At 64.4% G+C, this 17963-nt stretch overlaps 6 protein-coding genes across 7 annotated transcripts; 3 read left to right on the top strand and 3 right to left on the bottom strand.

Moving 5' to 3' along the window:
• Positions 1-51: 51 nt before the first annotated feature.
• Positions 52-1429, top strand: AMSG_09179 (uncharacterized protein; the record flags this gene model as incomplete). The annotated part of the gene is made up of 2 exons (XM_013899435.1): positions 52-1331; positions 1381-1429. The coding sequence occupies 2 exons, from the start codon at positions 52-54 to the stop codon at positions 1427-1429; spliced, it is 1329 nt and encodes a 442-aa protein (XP_013754889.1).
• A 1914-nt stretch (positions 1430-3343) lies between these two features.
• On the top strand, positions 3344-7052 carry AMSG_09177 (uncharacterized protein; the record flags this gene model as incomplete). Its single annotated transcript, XM_013899434.1, has 4 exons — positions 3344-3973; positions 4054-6318; positions 6452-6961; positions 7017-7052. 4 exons carry the CDS (start codon positions 3344-3346, stop codon positions 7050-7052), a joined length of 3441 nt encoding a protein of 1146 aa, XP_013754888.1.
• Positions 7053-8589: 1537 nt separating this feature from the next.
• Positions 8590-11133, bottom strand: AMSG_09176 (the record flags this gene model as incomplete). Of its 2 annotated transcripts, XM_013899433.1 has the most annotated exons (4): positions 8729-8781; positions 8852-9500; positions 9526-9693; positions 9988-11133. In XM_013899433.1, the coding sequence occupies 4 exons, from the start codon at positions 11131-11133 to the stop codon at positions 8729-8731; spliced, it is 2016 nt and encodes a 671-aa protein (XP_013754887.1). The 2 variants fall into 2 exon arrangements, with proteins under 2 accessions (XP_013754886.1, XP_013754887.1); XM_013899432.1 differs by lacking the exon at positions 9526-9693 and having other exon boundaries at positions 8590-8781; positions 8852-9404; positions 9700-11133.
• Positions 11134-11403: 270 nt separating this feature from the next.
• AMSG_09175 (copine-5) lies at positions 11404-12762 on the bottom strand (the record flags this gene model as incomplete). The annotated part of the gene is made up of 1 exon (XM_013899431.1): positions 11404-12762. The coding sequence occupies one exon, from the start codon at positions 12760-12762 to the stop codon at positions 11404-11406; it is 1359 nt and encodes a 452-aa protein (XP_013754885.1).
• Positions 12763-14126: 1364 nt separating this feature from the next.
• AMSG_09174 (SAC3/GANP domain-containing protein) lies at positions 14127-16233 on the top strand (the record flags this gene model as incomplete). Its single annotated transcript, XM_013899430.1, has 2 exons — positions 14127-14211; positions 14259-16233. 2 exons carry the CDS (start codon positions 14127-14129, stop codon positions 16016-16018), a joined length of 1845 nt encoding a protein of 614 aa, XP_013754884.1. The 3' UTR covers positions 16019-16233.
• Positions 16042-17679, bottom strand: AMSG_09173 (GPI mannosyltransferase 4; the record flags this gene model as incomplete). The annotated part of the gene is made up of 2 exons (XM_013899429.1): positions 16118-17679; positions 16042-16076 (listed from the first exon to the last, which is right to left on the bottom strand). The coding sequence occupies exons 1-2, from the start codon at positions 17658-17660 to the stop codon at positions 16042-16044; spliced, it is 1578 nt and encodes a 525-aa protein (XP_013754883.1). The 5' UTR covers positions 17661-17679.
• Between the last annotated feature and the right edge of the window lie 284 nt (positions 17680-17963).

Below are 17963 nucleotides of genomic sequence, written 5' to 3'. Positions count from 1 at the left end.
CCGAATCCAGCAAAAGGTCGTCACACCTTGATCACCGCCGCCACAGCACGCATGCCGGGTGCCCTCGCGCCTGAGACCACGCAGCACCTGTCGTCCTCACCCACCTGGTACTTGCTGAAGTGGTCAGCGACCGCGGAGATGGCAGCATCTGCCCGCTACTTTGCCAATCCGTTCCTCCAGGCACCCTCCTCCTCGTCCTCCTCGTCCTCCTCTCCGTCGTCGGCACCCGCCCAAGCCCTTGTCGCTGCCTGGCCAGAGCTAGAGGCCAGCGCCATGGATGCGACAGCGCGTGCGGTGCGGAAGGAGACAGCTCGGATGGTTTGGGAGACGTACGGCGATGGCGATGATGAGAACCACCACTTTGGCGTGTACACGGGCCTGGCCGGCGCTGCGCTGGCCTTCCTCCACATGGCCGCCGCCGGAGTTTCCGGTGCGAGCTCGCGGGCAAGAAAGCTGGCAAAGGCCGCCCGACGTGCGCTAAAGACCCAGCCGGGTCGCAAGCGGGAGAGGATCACCTTTCATGAAGGTGAGCCAGGCGTGTGGGCGGTGTCGGCGGCGGTGTCGGCGGTGGCCGGAGACGATCGCAGGGCCTGGGAGTACACTCAGGAGCTGATCTCGTTCTACACCGACGCCCCGACCCGCATACGCGATGCAGACTCGGACGAGATCCTCTACGGTCGTGCGGGCTATCTGTTGGCTCTGCTGTTTGTCGAGTCGTTTGGCTGTTCCGTTGACGAGCAGGTCAAGGCCGACGTCGTGACCTGCATTCTGGACTCGGGCCGCACCTGCGCGGCTCGCGCCGGCGACTCCAGCCCACCGCTCATGTACGCCTGGCACAAGAAGAGGTACTTTGGCGCTGCCCACGGCCTCAGCGGCATCTTGTACACGCTGCTGCGGGCGTGGAGCGTGGTTCCGGATGCTGCCCGTGCCGACGTCCGTGCCACCATCGACTGGTTTGCAGCTAGCCGGTTCGAGTCCGGCAACTGGCCGTCGTCGATGGGCAACAGCAAGGACCGGCTGGTCCAGTGGTGCCACGGCGCACCGGGTGCCATCCACATGCTCTGCGAAGCGGCGGCTCGTTTCGACGCCCCACAACTGCTGGACGCTGCCGTCGCCGGCGGCGACGTCATCTGGGAGCGCGGCGTTCTGACCAAGGCGCCCGGCCTCTGCCATGGGCTCGCCGGTAACGGGTTTGCCCTCTTGGCTCTCCATCGCGCCACAGGCGTCGCTATCTGGCTTGTCCGCGCCCGCGCTTTTCTTCTCCTCGCCAACTCGCCCTCCTTTGTTGAGGGTCACGAGACGTCCGACAACCCGTGCTCGCTCTACCAGGGGTTTGCCGGCCTCGCTGCTTTTGCCTGCGCACTGGAGCAGCGGCACAAGCACTCCAGCTCGCCGATCGTGCCATGTTTCCGGGCTACGAGCTGCCTGATCCTTTGCGTTCGTGACGGTCGGCCTACCGCCGCCGGAGCGTAAACGGCACGCTAGCAAGTCGCTGCTGCCGGAACGGGACGTCCATCGGCGGGAGGATTGAAGTTGGTGCGGGCGAGTTCTCGTGCGGTGGGACAAGCGACCGCTGGCGCTCAGACTCGTCCCAGACCTCAGCGGCCCACGAGACAATGGTGGCACGATCAAGGATGTCGCCGTAGACCCAAAAGAGGCCGAGCTGGCGGTCGACAGCCACCACTACTGGCACATCCTGGGCCTCGACGCCGAGGTCACGGAGGAAGCCGGCGTTGAGGTCGCCATCGATCCACACGCACGCCGGCGCGACACCGAGCGCGCGTTCGATCTGCTTGTCCAGATCCAGCACAAGTGCCGCGTGGTAGGGTTGAACCGACTTGCGGTGCATTGCAGCCTTGGACGAGTACGCGTCCCACTCGGACGCCGGCACTGCGTCTGACCAGATCGTGCCATGCCCGCTTGAAAAGAGCGAGAGCGCAAAGATAAAGCACCGCGAGCCGGCAGTACCGTCACATGCGGCCTCGAGCTCAGCGTCGGTCGCAACATGGGCGATGCTCCCGATGCCGGCAAACTGCGCGAGCGTGGCCTGGATCTGCTCGGCCTGAGACGGGATGGGCTGCGCCGACGCCGGCGAGAGCCCGTCGTGCGCCGCCGCGCTCTCGCCGCGCTCGGCCTCGTCTGCCAGCCAGTTGGCGAGCTCGGCCTCGGTGACGACCGGCTTGGCGCCGGGTTGCGTCGGCGCCCTTGGCTTAAAGCGCGCATAGTCAAAGACCCGCCCTCGCCGTCCATGGATGACCACCATCTCCGGGAGCGAGCGGAGGCCAAATGCAGCCTTGAGCTGCGCCAGCTGCGACCTCGAGCTGCCTACCAGCGAGTCGGCGTTGGCCGCCACAGCCGCTGACGCCGCAGCCGCATCGATAGCGTCGATGTCCATGCCGCCAGTGAGGGTCATGCCGGGCACAACCACAAACAGAAAATGATTACGGAACTGGCGAGCCAGCCTGCGGACCGGCGCCGAGATAAGAGTGCGCTTGGTGAAGACAACAGCGAGGCGGCGGGCTTGCGGGCCGCTTGGCGTCGCGAGATCACGGGCAGAAACAAGAAAGTCGTCCGGCGCGAGCGTCAGCACATTTTCCACAGGCAACAGACTAAGTACTGCGTCAGCAAGCGCCTTTCCCGACTGGATGGCATCCGGATGTGAGGCAGCTGTAAAGACGACGATCTCGGGCGGATGGAGCGGAAGGACGAGCTCGACCTGTGCCGCCGGAAGTCGAGCCACATCCACGGCCGACTCTCCCACCACCACTCTTGCCAGCAGCAGATCTCTCAGCACCACAGCAGCATCATCAAACACAGCCTGGAGACTATGGCATGGCTGCCCGCAGCTCAGCATCAGCACAGCCTGCTGTGGCTTGATATCCGACATGTCACTCCGGAGGAGCTCGGCCTGGGCTACCGTCAGCGTCGGTCTGGCTGAAGAGACCGGCGCCACCACCACAGCTGCCACCACCACCACCACCATCACAGCGAGAAGAGTGAGGGGCATGTGGTGCATGAGGAGTAAGAGAGGGGGGGAGGGGGGAGGGGGGGGGGGGAGGGGGGGGGGGAGGGGAGGGGAGTCGAGTGGTCTTAGGCTGAGGTCAGGCTTCGGCTCGCTGGCTTCGGCTCGAGCACCCTGGGAGGGGGGGGAGGGGGGGGGGGGGGGGGAAGGGGGAAGGCCACCCCATCGCCATCTCTCTCTCTCCACCCACCCCACCCCCCACCACCTTTCACCCACCACCCTCCACCCAAAGGGCGAGAGAGTGGCACCGCCTGTCTTGGTGGTGGCTTGCGGACGGTTGGTGGAAGAGGGCAAGGCGAACAAGGAGACGGACAGAGCGGCATGAACGCACGCGGGCTGTCGCAGCTGGTGGATCCCGAGACGGTCAACACACTCGATTTGAGGTTCTCTGCTCATCTCTTTGGTCACACGTCGAGGGCATACCATTCAGGAGCTGGCGAACTGCTGACGTGCGACGAATGGTCACTCCGTGTCTGGGATCTCCGTCATCATGTTCCGCTTCGTTCGGTCCGGCTGGATCGGGAGGCTGTTAAGAGCGTCACCTTTGCCTGCTTTCTCCCTACGCATGGTGTGTATGCCCTCATCTACAACTCAAACTGCCTCACTATCCTGGATCAGGATCTGGTCCCGGTCACATCGCTCTCACTCGGCGCCGGGAGCGTCGTCGGCATGGCCGCCCATGAAGAGCGCGGCGAGCTGGTCATCTCCACAAACAACGGCCAGGTACGGGTTGTTGGCTTTGTGGCCGTCGTCGACAGAACCACCGGCGAGTTTGCTGTCTTTCGCCTCCGCGAGCTTGCCCGCGCCGTGCTGCCGGGCATCGAGTGGCTCGCTGAGCTCCACATCGACACCGACGGCGGCCGGGTGCTTGGACGCTGCGGCCGTACCATTGTCATTATCGACTACACCGAACTGGTGCTTGTCTCGACCCTGGATCGCCTCTCCTCCTACGTCGACTCGATCACGCTCACCGCCTGGACGTACGATCCAACAACAAACCTGCTCTTCACGGCGGCGCTGCAGACCACGAGATCCGCTCGTGGACGCCCATGCCGCTCAACGTCGTCGAGTGGGAGAGCTTTGAAGGCCACACCGGGCGCATCAACGCGCTCCAGGCTGCCTCGTCGCTCGACTGTATCATCTCGGCTGCAGCCGACGGCACCGTCCGGCTTTGGGACCTCGACTCGGCCGGATGCATCTCAAAGGTCCACACCTCGTATCAGGTATCGTCACGGTCTAGCGCGGCGCAGCGTCACAACGCCAAACGGATGTCCGAGGCCAACGAGTCTGCTGCAGTGCGCGCCCGGGAACGCAAGCTCCATGTCACTGGAGGCGCCACCGAGGCGGGCGCAGGAAGCCTTGAGTCGCTGACCGAGCTCGAGCCCGGGTCCGACGGCCAGCCCCCGGGCGCCTCGGCTGGCTCAGCGCACCTGTACAACAAGCCGCCACACGCCCTGCTCTTTGTTGATGACGATGCGCTGGACGTCTACGCCCGCACCATTGTGGTTTTCTCCGAAAACGTCATCACTCTCATGCACGTCTTTGAGCAGCCAGTGCTCTTTGCTCAGCTGCCGTGGCGTGCCACGGGCATTTCGTGGATTCCGCCCGTCGAGCTTCCACCAACAACGCCGACCGACGCGCTCAACGCGTCGTTGCCGGCGCTCGCGGCTTCGCTCCGCAGCTCGATTGCCTCGATCCAAAAGACAGGCCCCAGATCCAGCTCACCAGACAAGGCTGGCGGCGGCAGCATTGATGACCCCCAGCTTGCGGCCGCTCTGGCAGTCCTGGCGCGACTCGCTGTCAAGGGCCATTTTGTCGCGCTTTGTGGCGACGGTAAGATCCGCGTCCTCGACGCCGAGTCGTGCGAGCCAGTCAAGGCCTACTCGTTCTTCGACCTGGCTGAAATCCGCCGAATCGCCGCTCAGGAGGAGGCTCTGCTGACTGCACAGGCGCGCCCGTCGGCGGAGCAAGCGGCCACTGTCCGCCGACAGCTCAATCAGTCGTACGCCGCCTACGCCAAGAAGCGGCTCAACTCGGACTATGTCTCGCGGCGGCGCCGGAGAGCAGCAGACGCTGCTGTCGACGTCGATGGCCTTGACGGTGTTGCCAAGGCCTCATACATCTCCAAGCAGCTTGGCTTTCAGTTCTCCGCCGCAAGTTCTGCTCTCGATCGCGAGGGCGAGGTCGGCCTTGTTGGCGATGTGCTTCATGTTGAGCGGGTGCAGCAAGCCAAGCAAGATGTGGAAGCCGCCAGCTTGGCAGCATCCGCGGCGGCGATCGCCGCCACCAAGGCGCTCTTTACGCCGTCGTCTCAGCTGCTAGTCGTCGGCTTCTCCGACGGCCATCTCGAGGCCATCGATTGCGAGGTGCTTGGCGAGCGAGCTATGCAGACGGATGGCAGAAAGCAGCCGCCGCTTCCTCGCGCTCGCGTTGGTCAATGCGATGAGGAAGTGCTGCGAGCCGCCGATACTTTGGTGTACTCGGCGCCGCAGTGCTCAAGCGATGTAGTGGCCATGATGGAGATTCCGTCATCGATGAAGCACTGCAAGAGCTGCCGGCGGATGTGCGAGGCAGCCAAGGCGACAGTGGTGGCCCAAGCGCTGGTGGAGAATGCGGCCGGTCGGATCAACTCTGTGCCAGACCTGCGCGTGCCTGCAGCGTCTCCGGCAGAGATCCGTGCCCAGCTGGTGGCCCTCCTTCGCACGTTGCACGCCGAGGCGCCGGTGGTGGCCATTCCTGGGAGTAGCGGGCAGTCGGTGCGAGAGATGGTCGACCCGAACTACATCGAGTCTGACGTCGCGGTATTCCACCATCTCTTCGCAGAAGTCGAGCTGTGGAACATGGAGTGGGCGTACTTTGCGGCTGCCACCATCGACGGCGGATTTGGCGTCTGGTGCTCGGTCTGCCGGTCGACGCTCAAGGCTGGGTCGATCTTCTCCTCGCGGACCGTGCTCCTTGAATACTTGCCTCGGCGGGAGGCGGTTGTGCTGGCGTCGGCCAACGGCGTAATCAAGGCACTCACGCTCGATAGCTTGATGCCTGCCGGTGAGTTCCACATCCGGATTGGCGCCGAGGAGAAGATCGTGTCTACAGCGTTCGAGGCCGAGTCGCAGGTTCTTGTTCTCGGTAGCGAGAGCGGTCGTGTGGCTACAGCTGTCCTTGTCTTCAACCGGTCACACCTCGTCGATGTCCTTCCGCAGCACTCGTTTGAGGCCCACGCCGGCGGCGTGTCGTCACTTCAGATTTGCCTCCGCGGCAAGCACCTCCTCAGTTGCGGTTCCGATGTCACCATCAGAGTCTGGGACTTGGAGGGGGGAAGCGATCAGAGGCGGCGCTTCCGCTGCTGCTCTCGTGTCCGCTGCCTTCCCCGCTCACACCGCGCTCTTCCTCACTGCCAACGAGGACGTACTCGTAGTGGGCGAGACACAGGCCCATGTCTTACGGTCGTCAACGCTTGCATCGTGCTCGGCGGCACTGTCGCGTCTGCGTCGGGCAGAGATGCGGCGATGCCGCGAGCACGGCTTCACCAAAGCGAACTACACGCGGATGGCTCGGCATGTCGCCGCCGCTACCGAGCTTAATGCTGCCAAGGAGGACGCAGAGTTTGTGCAGTTTATGGACGTCGGCTACGCCGCGATGGAGGAGCAGCTGGCTGCGGACTGGGTAAGCACGCTGTCTCGGCGGCGGCCACTGCTACCCGGTTCGCAGAGTGTACACGGCACCCGGTCGCGCAAGATTAGCGAGAGTGATGTTCATGTTGTCGGTGGCGCGTCGATCCATGCTCTTGATGTGTTCATGGACCGCGGCTACCGACAGGCGCGTCGCGAGGTCGAAGGCCTCCGTGACGAGTACGTGCGGGAAATTTCTGCGTTGCTGCTGAGGATCGATCTCGATGCTGAGTCGGGCCTCGAGGCCAACGCCACTCTGCATCCACCGCGGGTACTGACGACAACGCCGACCAATGAGGCTGATGACAGCTTGTATCTGGTCGAAGTCGATTTTCTTCCACCGCCGCCTCGGCCGTCACTAACCAAGGCCGTGCTGCAAACTCGCCGGCAGGTGGTGGTTGAACTCGAGAGCCCACGATCCCCACAGCCGCGGACTGGGCGACGGACGTCGATTGTGGTTGTTGATGGCGAGACGCCGGCGCTGCTGAGCGATATGCACGCGCCGTCAGGACTACTCCGCGAGCTCGAGCCGGAAGGCGAAGTGCTGTTGGTGCCGATGCCGCGACGGGCGAGGTCGCCGTCTTCGCGGTCGCCTTCACCTCCACGACGTCTGGATCCACAAGCGGTTGTGGGTGGGACGGCGAACGACGCGGTATGTGTTGCGGCGCGGTTGCTGGCAGGCGAGAATGTGGATCTGGCGGCGACTGCTGCGCGCGACCAGGCGCGACAGCCACGGCAAGCGGTGGTGCGCGAGCGGCCACACACAGCGTCGGTGCTCTCCCCTCCACAGCCTCGGTCACCGCCTCCACGACCGCAATCGGCGCTGATTCGGGCTCGCGGGGAGACGTCACCCGGAGTGTGGGATCCACGAACTTCGATCTCGCCACCAAGCGCATCCATAGCAAGTCACCCGCTACAGCGAGGTGGCCGCGGCCGAGGTCGCGGCCATCGCCGGCGCGGTGCAGCTCCCCATGTGCATCAGCAGGTCCGCCGGAGAGCAGCGATGTCGACGGTCACACTCGAGCTCTCGCCGTAAACCTTTATCGTCGAAGGCTAAGCGAAGAAAGGAATGTCCTGTCAATGAACGAGATGGTCTCGCGCGGCAGAGAGTCGCGAGCGGGAAAGGCAAGGTCAGGCTGTGGCGTGGTGGTAGGAGGTGGCGATGGAGACCGCGGAGTTGCGGTTGGTGTACGGGTGTCGTCGAGAAGATCGCGGAGGAACGAGCGAGTTGAGAGTGGAGGCGATACAATGCGAGATGGTGGACAAGAAGAAGGTGGTGTTGATGGCAGTGGCGGTTGCGGTTGCGACGGAGGCCTGGCAGCGGTGGTGGTGACGGTGGGCTGGGGCGGCAGCTCCGGAAAGCGAATCGGATCAGTGACGAAGCTTGGTCGTGCCTTGCTGTGGAGACGTTGACGACGCGCAGAGGCAAAGCGCTGCGGAGGTAGGCGGGTCAGTTGTGTGGCTTCGGATGGAGTCGGGCTTGGGACGGGCATGGTCTCTTTGAGAAGCGTCCAGATATCACCATCGGCGTGGCGGGTGGTTGTCCGGCGCGGGACTGCCACAGGATGCGGCTCGGGCCGCTGCGGCGGTAATGGATGGCGAGTCGGGTGAGGAAGGGCAAGCGGAGGAGGTAAGGCACGGGAACTGAGGTGGAGATCATCAAAGTTGAGATTCGTAGTGGCAGTAGACGGTGGTGGCGGCGGAGTGGCCGGTTGTGGAACAGCAGGAATGCGGAGCGGCAAGGAGGCAGAACTCGGCGGCGGCCGGCGGCGGCGGCGGCGGGGTGTCGGGGGCGTGGGCGCGTGTAGAGCGATGGTGGCAACATGGCTTGGACGATGGTGACGGCTGGCATGGGTGCGAGGACTTGGCGTGGCCATGGCCTGAGGATCGTTGCCAACAGCGCGCTCCGTGTGGCGTCGCGAGTCGGAGCGAGGTTGCGGCGTGACAGAATATGGGTAGGAATCAAATGAGGCTGCAGAGCTAAGCCTGCGCTGCGATCTAGGACTGACTGCGACTCTGCTGTGCCGCGCCACAGCCGCTACCGTGCAATCGACATCGACGTTGCCAGCTGCTGGATCGCCATCAATAGACCTGCGGCCTTCCCAAGCGCAGTCTTCGCCAGATGTGGTGCAGTCGCCAATATCGTGTCCAGCTTGGCCACGGGCCTCGGGCGCAGTCTTGGCCTTATCCTTGGTATGAGCTCCCCGGCCGGCGGCTTCGGCTTTGGCATTGCCTCTTAGATCGGAATTGTAGCTGTGGCCCTCGGCCCCAGCCTCGACCTCACTGCTGTCCCGGCTCTTGGCATCGTCGCCCCAGCCCTCGGCCTCGACCCCAGCATCGCCATCATCGTCACTCCAGCCCTCGGCCTCGACCTCGGCCTCGAACTCACCATCATCGTCGCCCCAGCCCTCGGCCTCGACCCCAGCATCGCCATCATCGTCACTCCAGCCCTCGATCTCGACCTCGACCTCGACCTCACCATAATCGCCGCCCCAGCCTTCGGCCTCGACCTCGGCCTCGACCTCACCATCATCGTCGCCCCAGCCCTCGGCCTCAACCTCGGCCTCGACCTCACCATAATCGTCGCCCCAGCCCTCGACCTCGGCCTCGACCTCGGCCTCACCATCATCGTCACTCCAGCCCTCGACCTCGGCTTCGACCTCGGCCTCACCATCATCGTCGCCCCAGCCCTCGACCTCGGCCTCGACCTCGGCCTCACCATCATCGTCACTCCAGCCCTCGACCTCGGCTTCGACCTCGGCCTCACCATCATCGCCACTCCAGCCCTCGGCCTCGACCTCGGCTTCGACCTCACCATAATCCCCAGCCCTCGACCTCGGCTTCGACCTCGGCCTCGCCATCATCGTCACTCCAGCCCTCGACCTCGGCTTCGACCTCGGCCTCACCTTCGACCTCGGCCTCGCCATCATCGTCACTCCAGCCCTCGACCTCGGCTTCGACCTCGGCCTCACCATCATCGTCGCCCCAGCCCTCGACCTCGGCCTCGACCTCGGCCTCACCATCATCGTCACTCCAGCCCTCGACCTCGGCTTCGACCTCGGCCTCGCCATCATCGTCGCCCCAGCCCTCGGCCTCAACCGCGGTCTCGACCTCACCATAATCGTCGCCCCAGCCTTCGGCCTCGACCTCGGCTTCGACCTCGGCCTCACCATCATCGCCACTCCAGCCCTCGGCCTCGACCCCAGCATCGCCATCATCGTCACTCCAGCCCTCGATCTCGACCTCGGCCTCGACCTCACCATAATCGTCGCCCCAGCCCTCGGCCTCGACCTCGACCTCGGCCTCAAGCTCACCATAATCGTCGCCCCAGCCCTCGATCTCGGCCTCCGCGCCATCACCCCAGCCCTCGACACCATCCTCGGCCTCGGCCTCAACACCATACCTCCAGAAGTCGGCCTCAGACTCGCCTTTGCCCTCCTCCCACTCAAATGTGGAGGTCTCGGCGGCTTCTTCGCTCCCGTCACTCCCGTCAACCGCAGACTCGACGGCCACTACCTTTGCCTCGCCACCGGCCATCACATCCATAACTTGAGCCACACATGAGTGCGCCTCCTCCTCGGCAACCCCGTATCGTGTACGGAGCAGCTCAGGGTTGAAGCTGATGTTGAGCCGCTGCAGCACATGCCTCAGGCCGAGAAGCGTCGACGGCAGCCGCACGAGCCGGTTGTGGCTGGTATCCAGTTCGCGCAGCACGCGCATGCCACCAACTTCCACCGGAAGCGCAACGAGCCGGTTGTGGCTCACATTGAGCACACTAAGCTGCTCCAGCGTCCGCACACTGGACGGCAGCGCCACCAGATCGTTGCGTGAGAGGTCGAGGATCCGCAGCGATGCCGGAAGCGACGCCATCCACTCAGCATCGATGGTATACAGTGCATTGCCAGCCAGCCGCAAGACCTGCAGCGAAGTGCAGTTTGCCAGACTCGCGCCCTCAGCGGACAACGAGTCGATCGAGTTACAGCTGAGATCCAGCTCGATGAGCTCGTCAAGCGCGAGCAAACACCGTGGGACCCGGTGCAGTCTGTTGTGTGAGAGTCGAACCACTTGGATCAAGACCGGTAGCTGCAGCAGGTCAAGATCAGCATCTGCGGATGGCCCCTGCCCTCGCGCCTTGCCCTTCTTTCGCTGCTTGCCGCGGCGACTCTTCTTCGCCGCCCTTGCGGCGCTAGTCGACGCGATCGCCACTGTTTGGTCGACAATCTCGTCCGATCTGAGCAACGAGAGAGAGTTGTGTGACATGTCTAGCTCGCGCAGTCCAGAGAGTAAGGTCAAGCCCTCGGGCAAGCCCATCAGCTTGTTGTGGGCCATGTTGAGGACGGTGACACGCGGCGCGGTCTTGGCGCCAAACACCGCCGCAGGCACTACACGCGCGTGTCGGAAGCGGAAGCTGACGTGCCCACGGGCGTCCACCACAGGCTCCATCCCCTCTGTGCACTTGCCCTTGCCCACACCCTCTTACTGGCGAGAGGTGCTGCCCTCGTCCCCTCTTCTTCCCCTGCCCCTGCCCCTGCTCCCGAGCCTGTCGTCGGCGACTGCCGCCCGTCTGCCACACGTCGCCCGCCTCGACCAGTATGTGGAGCGATGGCTCATCGCGACGGCGGTTCGATGGCTTTTGCAGAGAGAAAAAGGTGTCTTCAATGGCTTCTGTCATCAATGAGGTGCGTTGCTGTAGGTCGGGATGGAGACCGGCGCCTACATGGCAAACGCGCCGCCAAGGCCGCGCGAAGCACGCGCGCCTCTGTTGGAGGCCACCGAGTCGGAGTCGCGCTTGAGCTGGTGGATGAGGCCAAGGAGTCGCTTCCGCCGGCCAATGACGGTCATGCCGAGCTCCTTAAGATCAGAGTCGTTGAGGGCAACAAAGCCAAAGCCGTCGATCTCGGCAGCACGAAACCGCTCGGCGAGCTCGACGTCGTACTTGTGCTCTCGAACGAGGAAGCAGACGACATCGTCGACGGTCCACCGCTCCCAAGCAAGAAGCTCAATGTTGTCGAGCGGCGCCGGAAGGCCGAGCTCAGAGCCGGAGATCGGAGTCATCTGGGTGTTGGAAATGGTGAGCATGCCTGAGTTGTCGTACGATTTTTTCTTGCGCGCAGCCTTGGCCGCCTTTTCGGTGTTGATAACCGGGATGGAGACGTTGCCGGCGAGCATGTCGGCGAGGGTGGTGATCGCATAGCCAATGATGTCGTCGGCGGAGCCTGCGTCCCAGTCGTAGACCTCAAACATGAGCTGCCTGTGAAGATCGTTGGCGGCGAGGCCGCAGAGCGAGATGCTTGCCGGCTGCCAGGTCGGATCCAATGTCTTCTTGACGGTCTCGGTGCGGTAGACCGGGACCCAGCCTGGCGAGCCGACAACCGCGTCCGGCGTCAGCGCCCGCCGCACAATGACATACGGATCCGACTTGCCGAAGCGATCCATCTTGTCGAGGCCGGCGGCGGAGAGCGAGAAGCTCACCATGGCGTGCTCGACGGTCTCGTCGACCACGTTGGCGGAGACGGTGATTGTGCCTAGCGCACCGTGGGAGCGATAGGCCAGCCCACCAAACTTCATGCCATTGGACATGCCGTCCATTGACGCCCGCGGATCTTTGTCCTCCCACGCCAGACGAGTGGTAAAGGTGCACGATGGCTCGGAGAGAACCGACAGCATGTTGACCTTGGTCTCGCCGATGTAGTCGTGCGAGGTCAGCGAGGTGAGCGGATGGTCCGGCTTGTCGACGTCCAGCATAAAGAACCGCATGACGTGGTCCTTCAGATCGATTTTGCGGACGCGGGTGTAGAGCGGGGTGTAGAAGACTGGATTGTTGTCGTTCTTCTTCACCTCGGTGGTACCGATCTTGCGATCGTAGGGGCAGTTGAGGCGGACAAAGCGGTTCTCGGTGCCGATGAGAATCGGATCCGACTTGGACAAAGCATCCATATCCAAGATGTTTTTGCAGGAGAAGCGAAACTCGATGAGGGCACCATCGGGGATGTGGCCAAACTGGCGATCGATCTCACTGGCGAGGACAATGACATCCTTGTCAATGGGTCCCCATTTGGCGAAGTTGACCATCCGCGGGTCATTGCCGTATTGCTGATGAATGAACGAATCATCAGCCAGACCAGTCAACGAAGAGGATGCAGCCATATTGGACAGAACGAGCTTCAACAGTACCGGAGTTAGTGTGTAGTCGGGTGTATCCCCACCACCGCCACCTTCTCCCTGTCCTGCACCGTCGCTCCAACTGACACATGCTGTCACCCCCCCCCCCCCCCCCCCCCAAGCTCACACGCCATCGGTTCTGAGAATCAGCCCTGTCCTGACAGGCACACAACTGAATCAATGCCTCCATTCCAGAATGAAAGTCCATCGTCCAGGTCAGCTCTGAGCCACCATCACACCGCTTTTGGGCCAAGTGCAAGGTACTCTATGATGCCGGCCGAGCGATCGCTCCGCTGGCTCGACGGCCTGGCCCCTCTGTGCCGGCACATCGTGCCGATCGACACCGTGACCGGCGAGGCGGTTGCATGGGCTGATGTCACACACTTCTCACGTCCACCACAATCAAATGAGATCGTGTGGTGCCAAGAGTCCGCTCTTTGTCATCGTTGTCGTAGATTGTGTTGCAAAGGGCAGCTGGGTGGCTTCCGGGCTCCTCCAGAGTCGAGCTGTGCCGACGCTATCGGCGCTCAAAGCAAAGTAAAGCTTCGCATCGCCCAGCCCCTCGCGGGTGTTAGCCAGTGGTGGCAACACTCCCCGTAGCTCACACCAAAGGCAGAAGATCCCGAACTCGGTGGCCAAGCACGACTCACAGCAGAGATGTCCGCCATGGTAGTGGCCATCGACGCCATGGTAGTGGTCCATGGCGCGGGCTCATCGGCAGACCTCACTGCGATCCACCACTTTGGGCCAATGTCGTGGGAAGGGGCACCCGGGAGCTACGCAGGGTACCATGGGCATACCTGGGGAGGTACAACTGGAGAAGGAGGCGGGGGGGAGGAGGGGGAGGAGGGGGTGGGGGTGGGAATGGGGGGTAGCAGGCGCAGCAGGGGTAGGGGGAGTGCCACCCGCCCACGGGCAGCCCCACGGAGGGGCACAGGGAGGGACGGTCGGAGCTGGCTTGGTGGGAGTCGGTATGGTTGGTGGTATGGGCCAGGGCATGGTTGGAGCAGGGGGACAGAGTGGGGGCAACACTACGTACTACCCGCCGCCACCCGTGTCGGCTCACCATGCTGCTGGCTATGCCCATTCGGGGTATATGGCTGCTACGCCTGGAGCGTATGGCAGTCAGGCCGGCTATGGCCAGCAGCAGCAGCTCGCCCCACAGTGGGGCGCTGCCTATCAGCATCAGCATCAGTATCAGTATCAGCAGCAGCAGCAGCAGCAGCACTACCACCACCACCACCAGCAGCAGCAGCAGCAGCATGCGGTAGGCCATGGCTACGCTGGCCATCCCGCAGCTCAGAACGTATACGCTCATCAGCAGCAGGCTTACGGATCAGATGGCTACCCCGCAGGTCAGTATCAGTACCCCACCACTCCGGGCCATCATCATGCTCCGGGCCAAGAGTACACCCAAGCGCAGGCTGCCACACCGATCGCGCAGTCTACCTTTTACCCGCCACCGCAGGAGTCGGCCGAGGCGATGCAGCAAGCTCAAGCAGAGGCTGCTGCCATTCAGGCACAGGCCGCAGCCCAGGCGGCCGTGGCAGCGTCACTGGCCTCAGCGCCGTCAGCAAGTCTGATGGGTTCGCCGGCAAAGCCGCCGCTTCCGCCGGGCCCGCCGCCGTCGACAGGCGGGACGACGCAAGACATCTCCGGTACCATCGAGTGGTCGCCGGCCATCAAGGCCTACGCACGCAAGCAGCGGCTGCAGGCCCGGTCGCAGCTCTCGTCGCAGCAGATCGCCGCCAGGGTCTCGGCGCTTGTCTCTGCCCTCGCCTCCAAGGGCGAGCTCGAGTCGACCAACTGGGCCGCTCTCCCGCCACTCAACATGCTGCCGACCCACATGTTTGCTGTCTCGTCGGCGCTCGAGGCGCCGTCGGCCAAGCGCAAGCGCGCGCCCACACCGCCAGCCGCCGCCACGGCGACGGCGGCGTCGGCGGCCTCGGCCTCGGCCTCGGCCTCGTACTACACCCACGACGACTTTGTGGGCCTGAGCGTGCCCAAGAAGAAGCGGGCGAAAAAGGCCAAGGCGAGCAAGGCACCGAAAGATCTGATTAGCGCTAGCGGGCGCGGCGGCGATATGGTTCGCGTCGCCTCGCTCGACCAGGAGGAGCTGCAGCGGATCCTTCGCGCCGCCAGGTTCGGAGCCGCCGAGGCCGGCGTCGAGGTTCCACCGGTCGGCGACCTGCCCGAGTACATGTCGCGCAAGGCGCTGCGCAAGCTGCAGCGGCTGGCCCGCAAGGCCAACAAGGCGTCGGCCCGCAAAGAGGCTGCAACTGAGGCCCGCGCGAGCGCCATCTGGAGCGGCAACGCTTTTGCACACCTCACCGCCTCCAAGACCGCCATCACCGAAGACATGGACTGGGGCTCGGTCTCGGTCCAGGGCACCTCGACCTCGCTCAACAAGCCATACCTGCGGCTGACCTCACCGCCGGCACCCGACACCGTCCGCCCGCTCCCGGTCCTCCGCGCCGCCCTCGACCACCACGTCGCCGCCTACGAGGCCGGCACGCCGTACCTCGACGTGTGCGAGCAATTCAAGTCGATCCGCCAGGACCTCACCGTCCAGCGGCTCAACAATGCTTTTACCATCAAGGTGTACGAGACCCACGCCCGCATCGCCCTCGCCAACAGCGACCTTGACGAGTACAACCAGTGCCAGACTCAGCTCAAGCCGCTCTACGCCACCATCCCGGACGCCGGTGCCCGCGCCGAGTTTGCCGCCTACCGCATCCTCTACACCGTCTACTACCAGCAAGACCTCGAGCTGATGAAGACACTTGCAGGCCTGACCAGCGAGCAGCTCGCCTCGGACGAGGTCCAGCATGCCATCGCTGTCCGCTCCACCGTCGCTCTCGGCGACTATGCCGCGTTTTACCGCCTTCTTGACGCCGCGCCCGGCCTCACCGGCCACCTCATGGAGCCGATGCTTCCCCGCATGCGCGCTCTGGCCTACGACACCCTCCTCCGCGCCTACCGCCCGGTTGTCCCGCTCGATCTCCTCACCTCGGCGCTTGGCTTTGCCGGCGATGCCGACGCCGCCGTCGCCTGGGTCCGCAACGAGCGCTCCGGCGCCGTCGTTACCCGTTCCGATGGCGCTGTTGTCCTCGACGTCAAGACCTCATTGCAAGCGAGGTCGCGTCCGTCGTCGCCCACACGTTGAGCGTCAGCGCGCTGTCGAGATCCTCAAACGAGAGGTGCGGAAAGAAGGCGGTGGCGAGCTCGAGCCCGAGCGCCACCGCGTCGTCGGTGCTCAGCACACTCGACGGCGCGAGAACAAACGCCCGTCCACCCGACCTGCTCAGCGCCTCCACCAGTGCCGACACGCCCGTGCCGCCGAGATCCACTACTCTAGCTCCAGATCGCGCAATGACATGCGCGGGGAGCATGTACGTGTGGAAGCCGACAACCGTGGCGTCCGGCCCAGCCTCGCTGGCCACCCACACCGCGCCGGGCACAACGCCACCCTGATGGAGGACGCCGAAAACGCCGAGTGTTGCAAGATTAAACACCGCCCATGACGCCCAGAATCGCTTTCGCCCGATCGGGCCCAGCTCCTGCACCGCCCCGGCGCCGAGCACCGCCACGCTGGCCATCATCGGCGCCAGGAAGCGTGGCTCCTGGTGCGGGACGATAGAGAGCAGGCAGAGGAAGGCGAGCGCAGGCACCATTACCCACCGCAGGCCCGCGCTCATTTGCCGCCCGGCAGCAAGCCCGTAGCCCGCCATCGCCCAAAGCGGGCCGAAGAGCATGACTGTGTTGACAAGTGCGTGTGTCGCCCGCGGGTGGAGGCCGTGGCTCGCCACCGACGCTGCGTCGCCATTGTACGCCACAAAGTTGATCGGCGGCACCACAAGCGCTTCGTAGTTGTGCCCGGTGTGATCAGAGAGCGTATACCTATAAAGCAGTGTCTCGCCGCAGGCTGCAGCGAGCCAGACACCAGCCACCACCGCCAGGCCAACCGCCACAGAGCCGAACATCCGCTTGGGGTCCCACCCGGCCCAGCTCGCCATGACGAGAGCGAGGCCGCCGGCAAAGCCCAGAAACGATGGCCGCAAGTAGATCCCCAGGGCCACGACAACCGCGACGGGGACAATGTCGCTGGCGTTGCAATCGCGCCGCCGCCAGCGGTCGGCGGTCAACAACGCCGCCGCCGCCGCCGCCGCCTCAACCCCGTTGGCCAGGGGGCGGGCGCCGATGATCAGCACCGGCCACGCTGTCGCCATCAGCCACCCGACGCTTGCCACAAAACCATGCGCGTCACCGACCGAGCTCGGCGGCGGCTGTGCCGAAGCCAGCGGCTCCTCGTCGGTCACCGAGTGCCGATGCCGCAGCCGCAGACCCTCGCGGCGGACCTGACTCGTCGACCGCACCGAAGCCTTGCGCGGGCTCGATGCCGACGCAGCGCTACCTGGTCGACCAGCTACGCCTGCGTCGGGAACATCTTTGCTGAGGGCGCGTGCTAGCGCCATGACGCAGCAGTGCGCCGGAAGGGCGATGAAGAGGGCCGAGGCGATGCGCGGCGCGGCGACGATGACCGACGGAGTGAGAGCTGACGGGGCGATGGCCGAGATGAGCATCCATGGAAGGCCGGCCACGAGCCAAGGAATGTACAACGAGCGAAGCGGAGCCGCCGCCGTGGCCTCCCACGGCAGATGCGGGCGTGTGGCGAGCACGCTTGGCGCCACCAGCTCTGCCGTCTGGTGATGCTCGTCCGGGTGGAGGTACGAAGGGCTCACCACAGCAGCAGCGAGGAGCAGGGCAGCCACGAGGGCGAGCGGAGGTGGTTTGGAGAAGAGGCACATGGTCACGCGCCACACTACTGTGATGAGTGGTGTGGTGCGGGTTGAGCGTGGAAGGGAGGGAGGGGGGCGGAGGGGGGCGGACAGAGGCCACATGGCGCCAAGCGGGCGGAGGAGTGAGAATGGATGGTTAGTGTGGCGCCATTGCGGGCGGCCGATGGGGATGATACCATTGAAGGGTATGGTGGTGTGGGGAGAGAGGGGCAAGGGGGATGGATGGGGGGAGAAGGGGGGTCATGGGATGGGGCGGTTGTGGTCACCATCCCTACCATCACCATCCCCACCATCACCATCCCCACCATCACC

This window comes from Thecamonas trahens, assembly GCF_000142905.1.
Source record: "Thecamonas trahens ATCC 50062 unplaced genomic scaffold supercont1.45, whole genome shotgun sequence".
In the NCBI taxonomy this organism is placed as follows: Eukaryota; order Apusomonadida; family Apusomonadidae; genus Thecamonas; species Thecamonas trahens.
The sequence above is the reverse complement of the archived record's forward strand: the minus strand, read 5'-3'. Positions and strand labels throughout refer to the sequence as shown.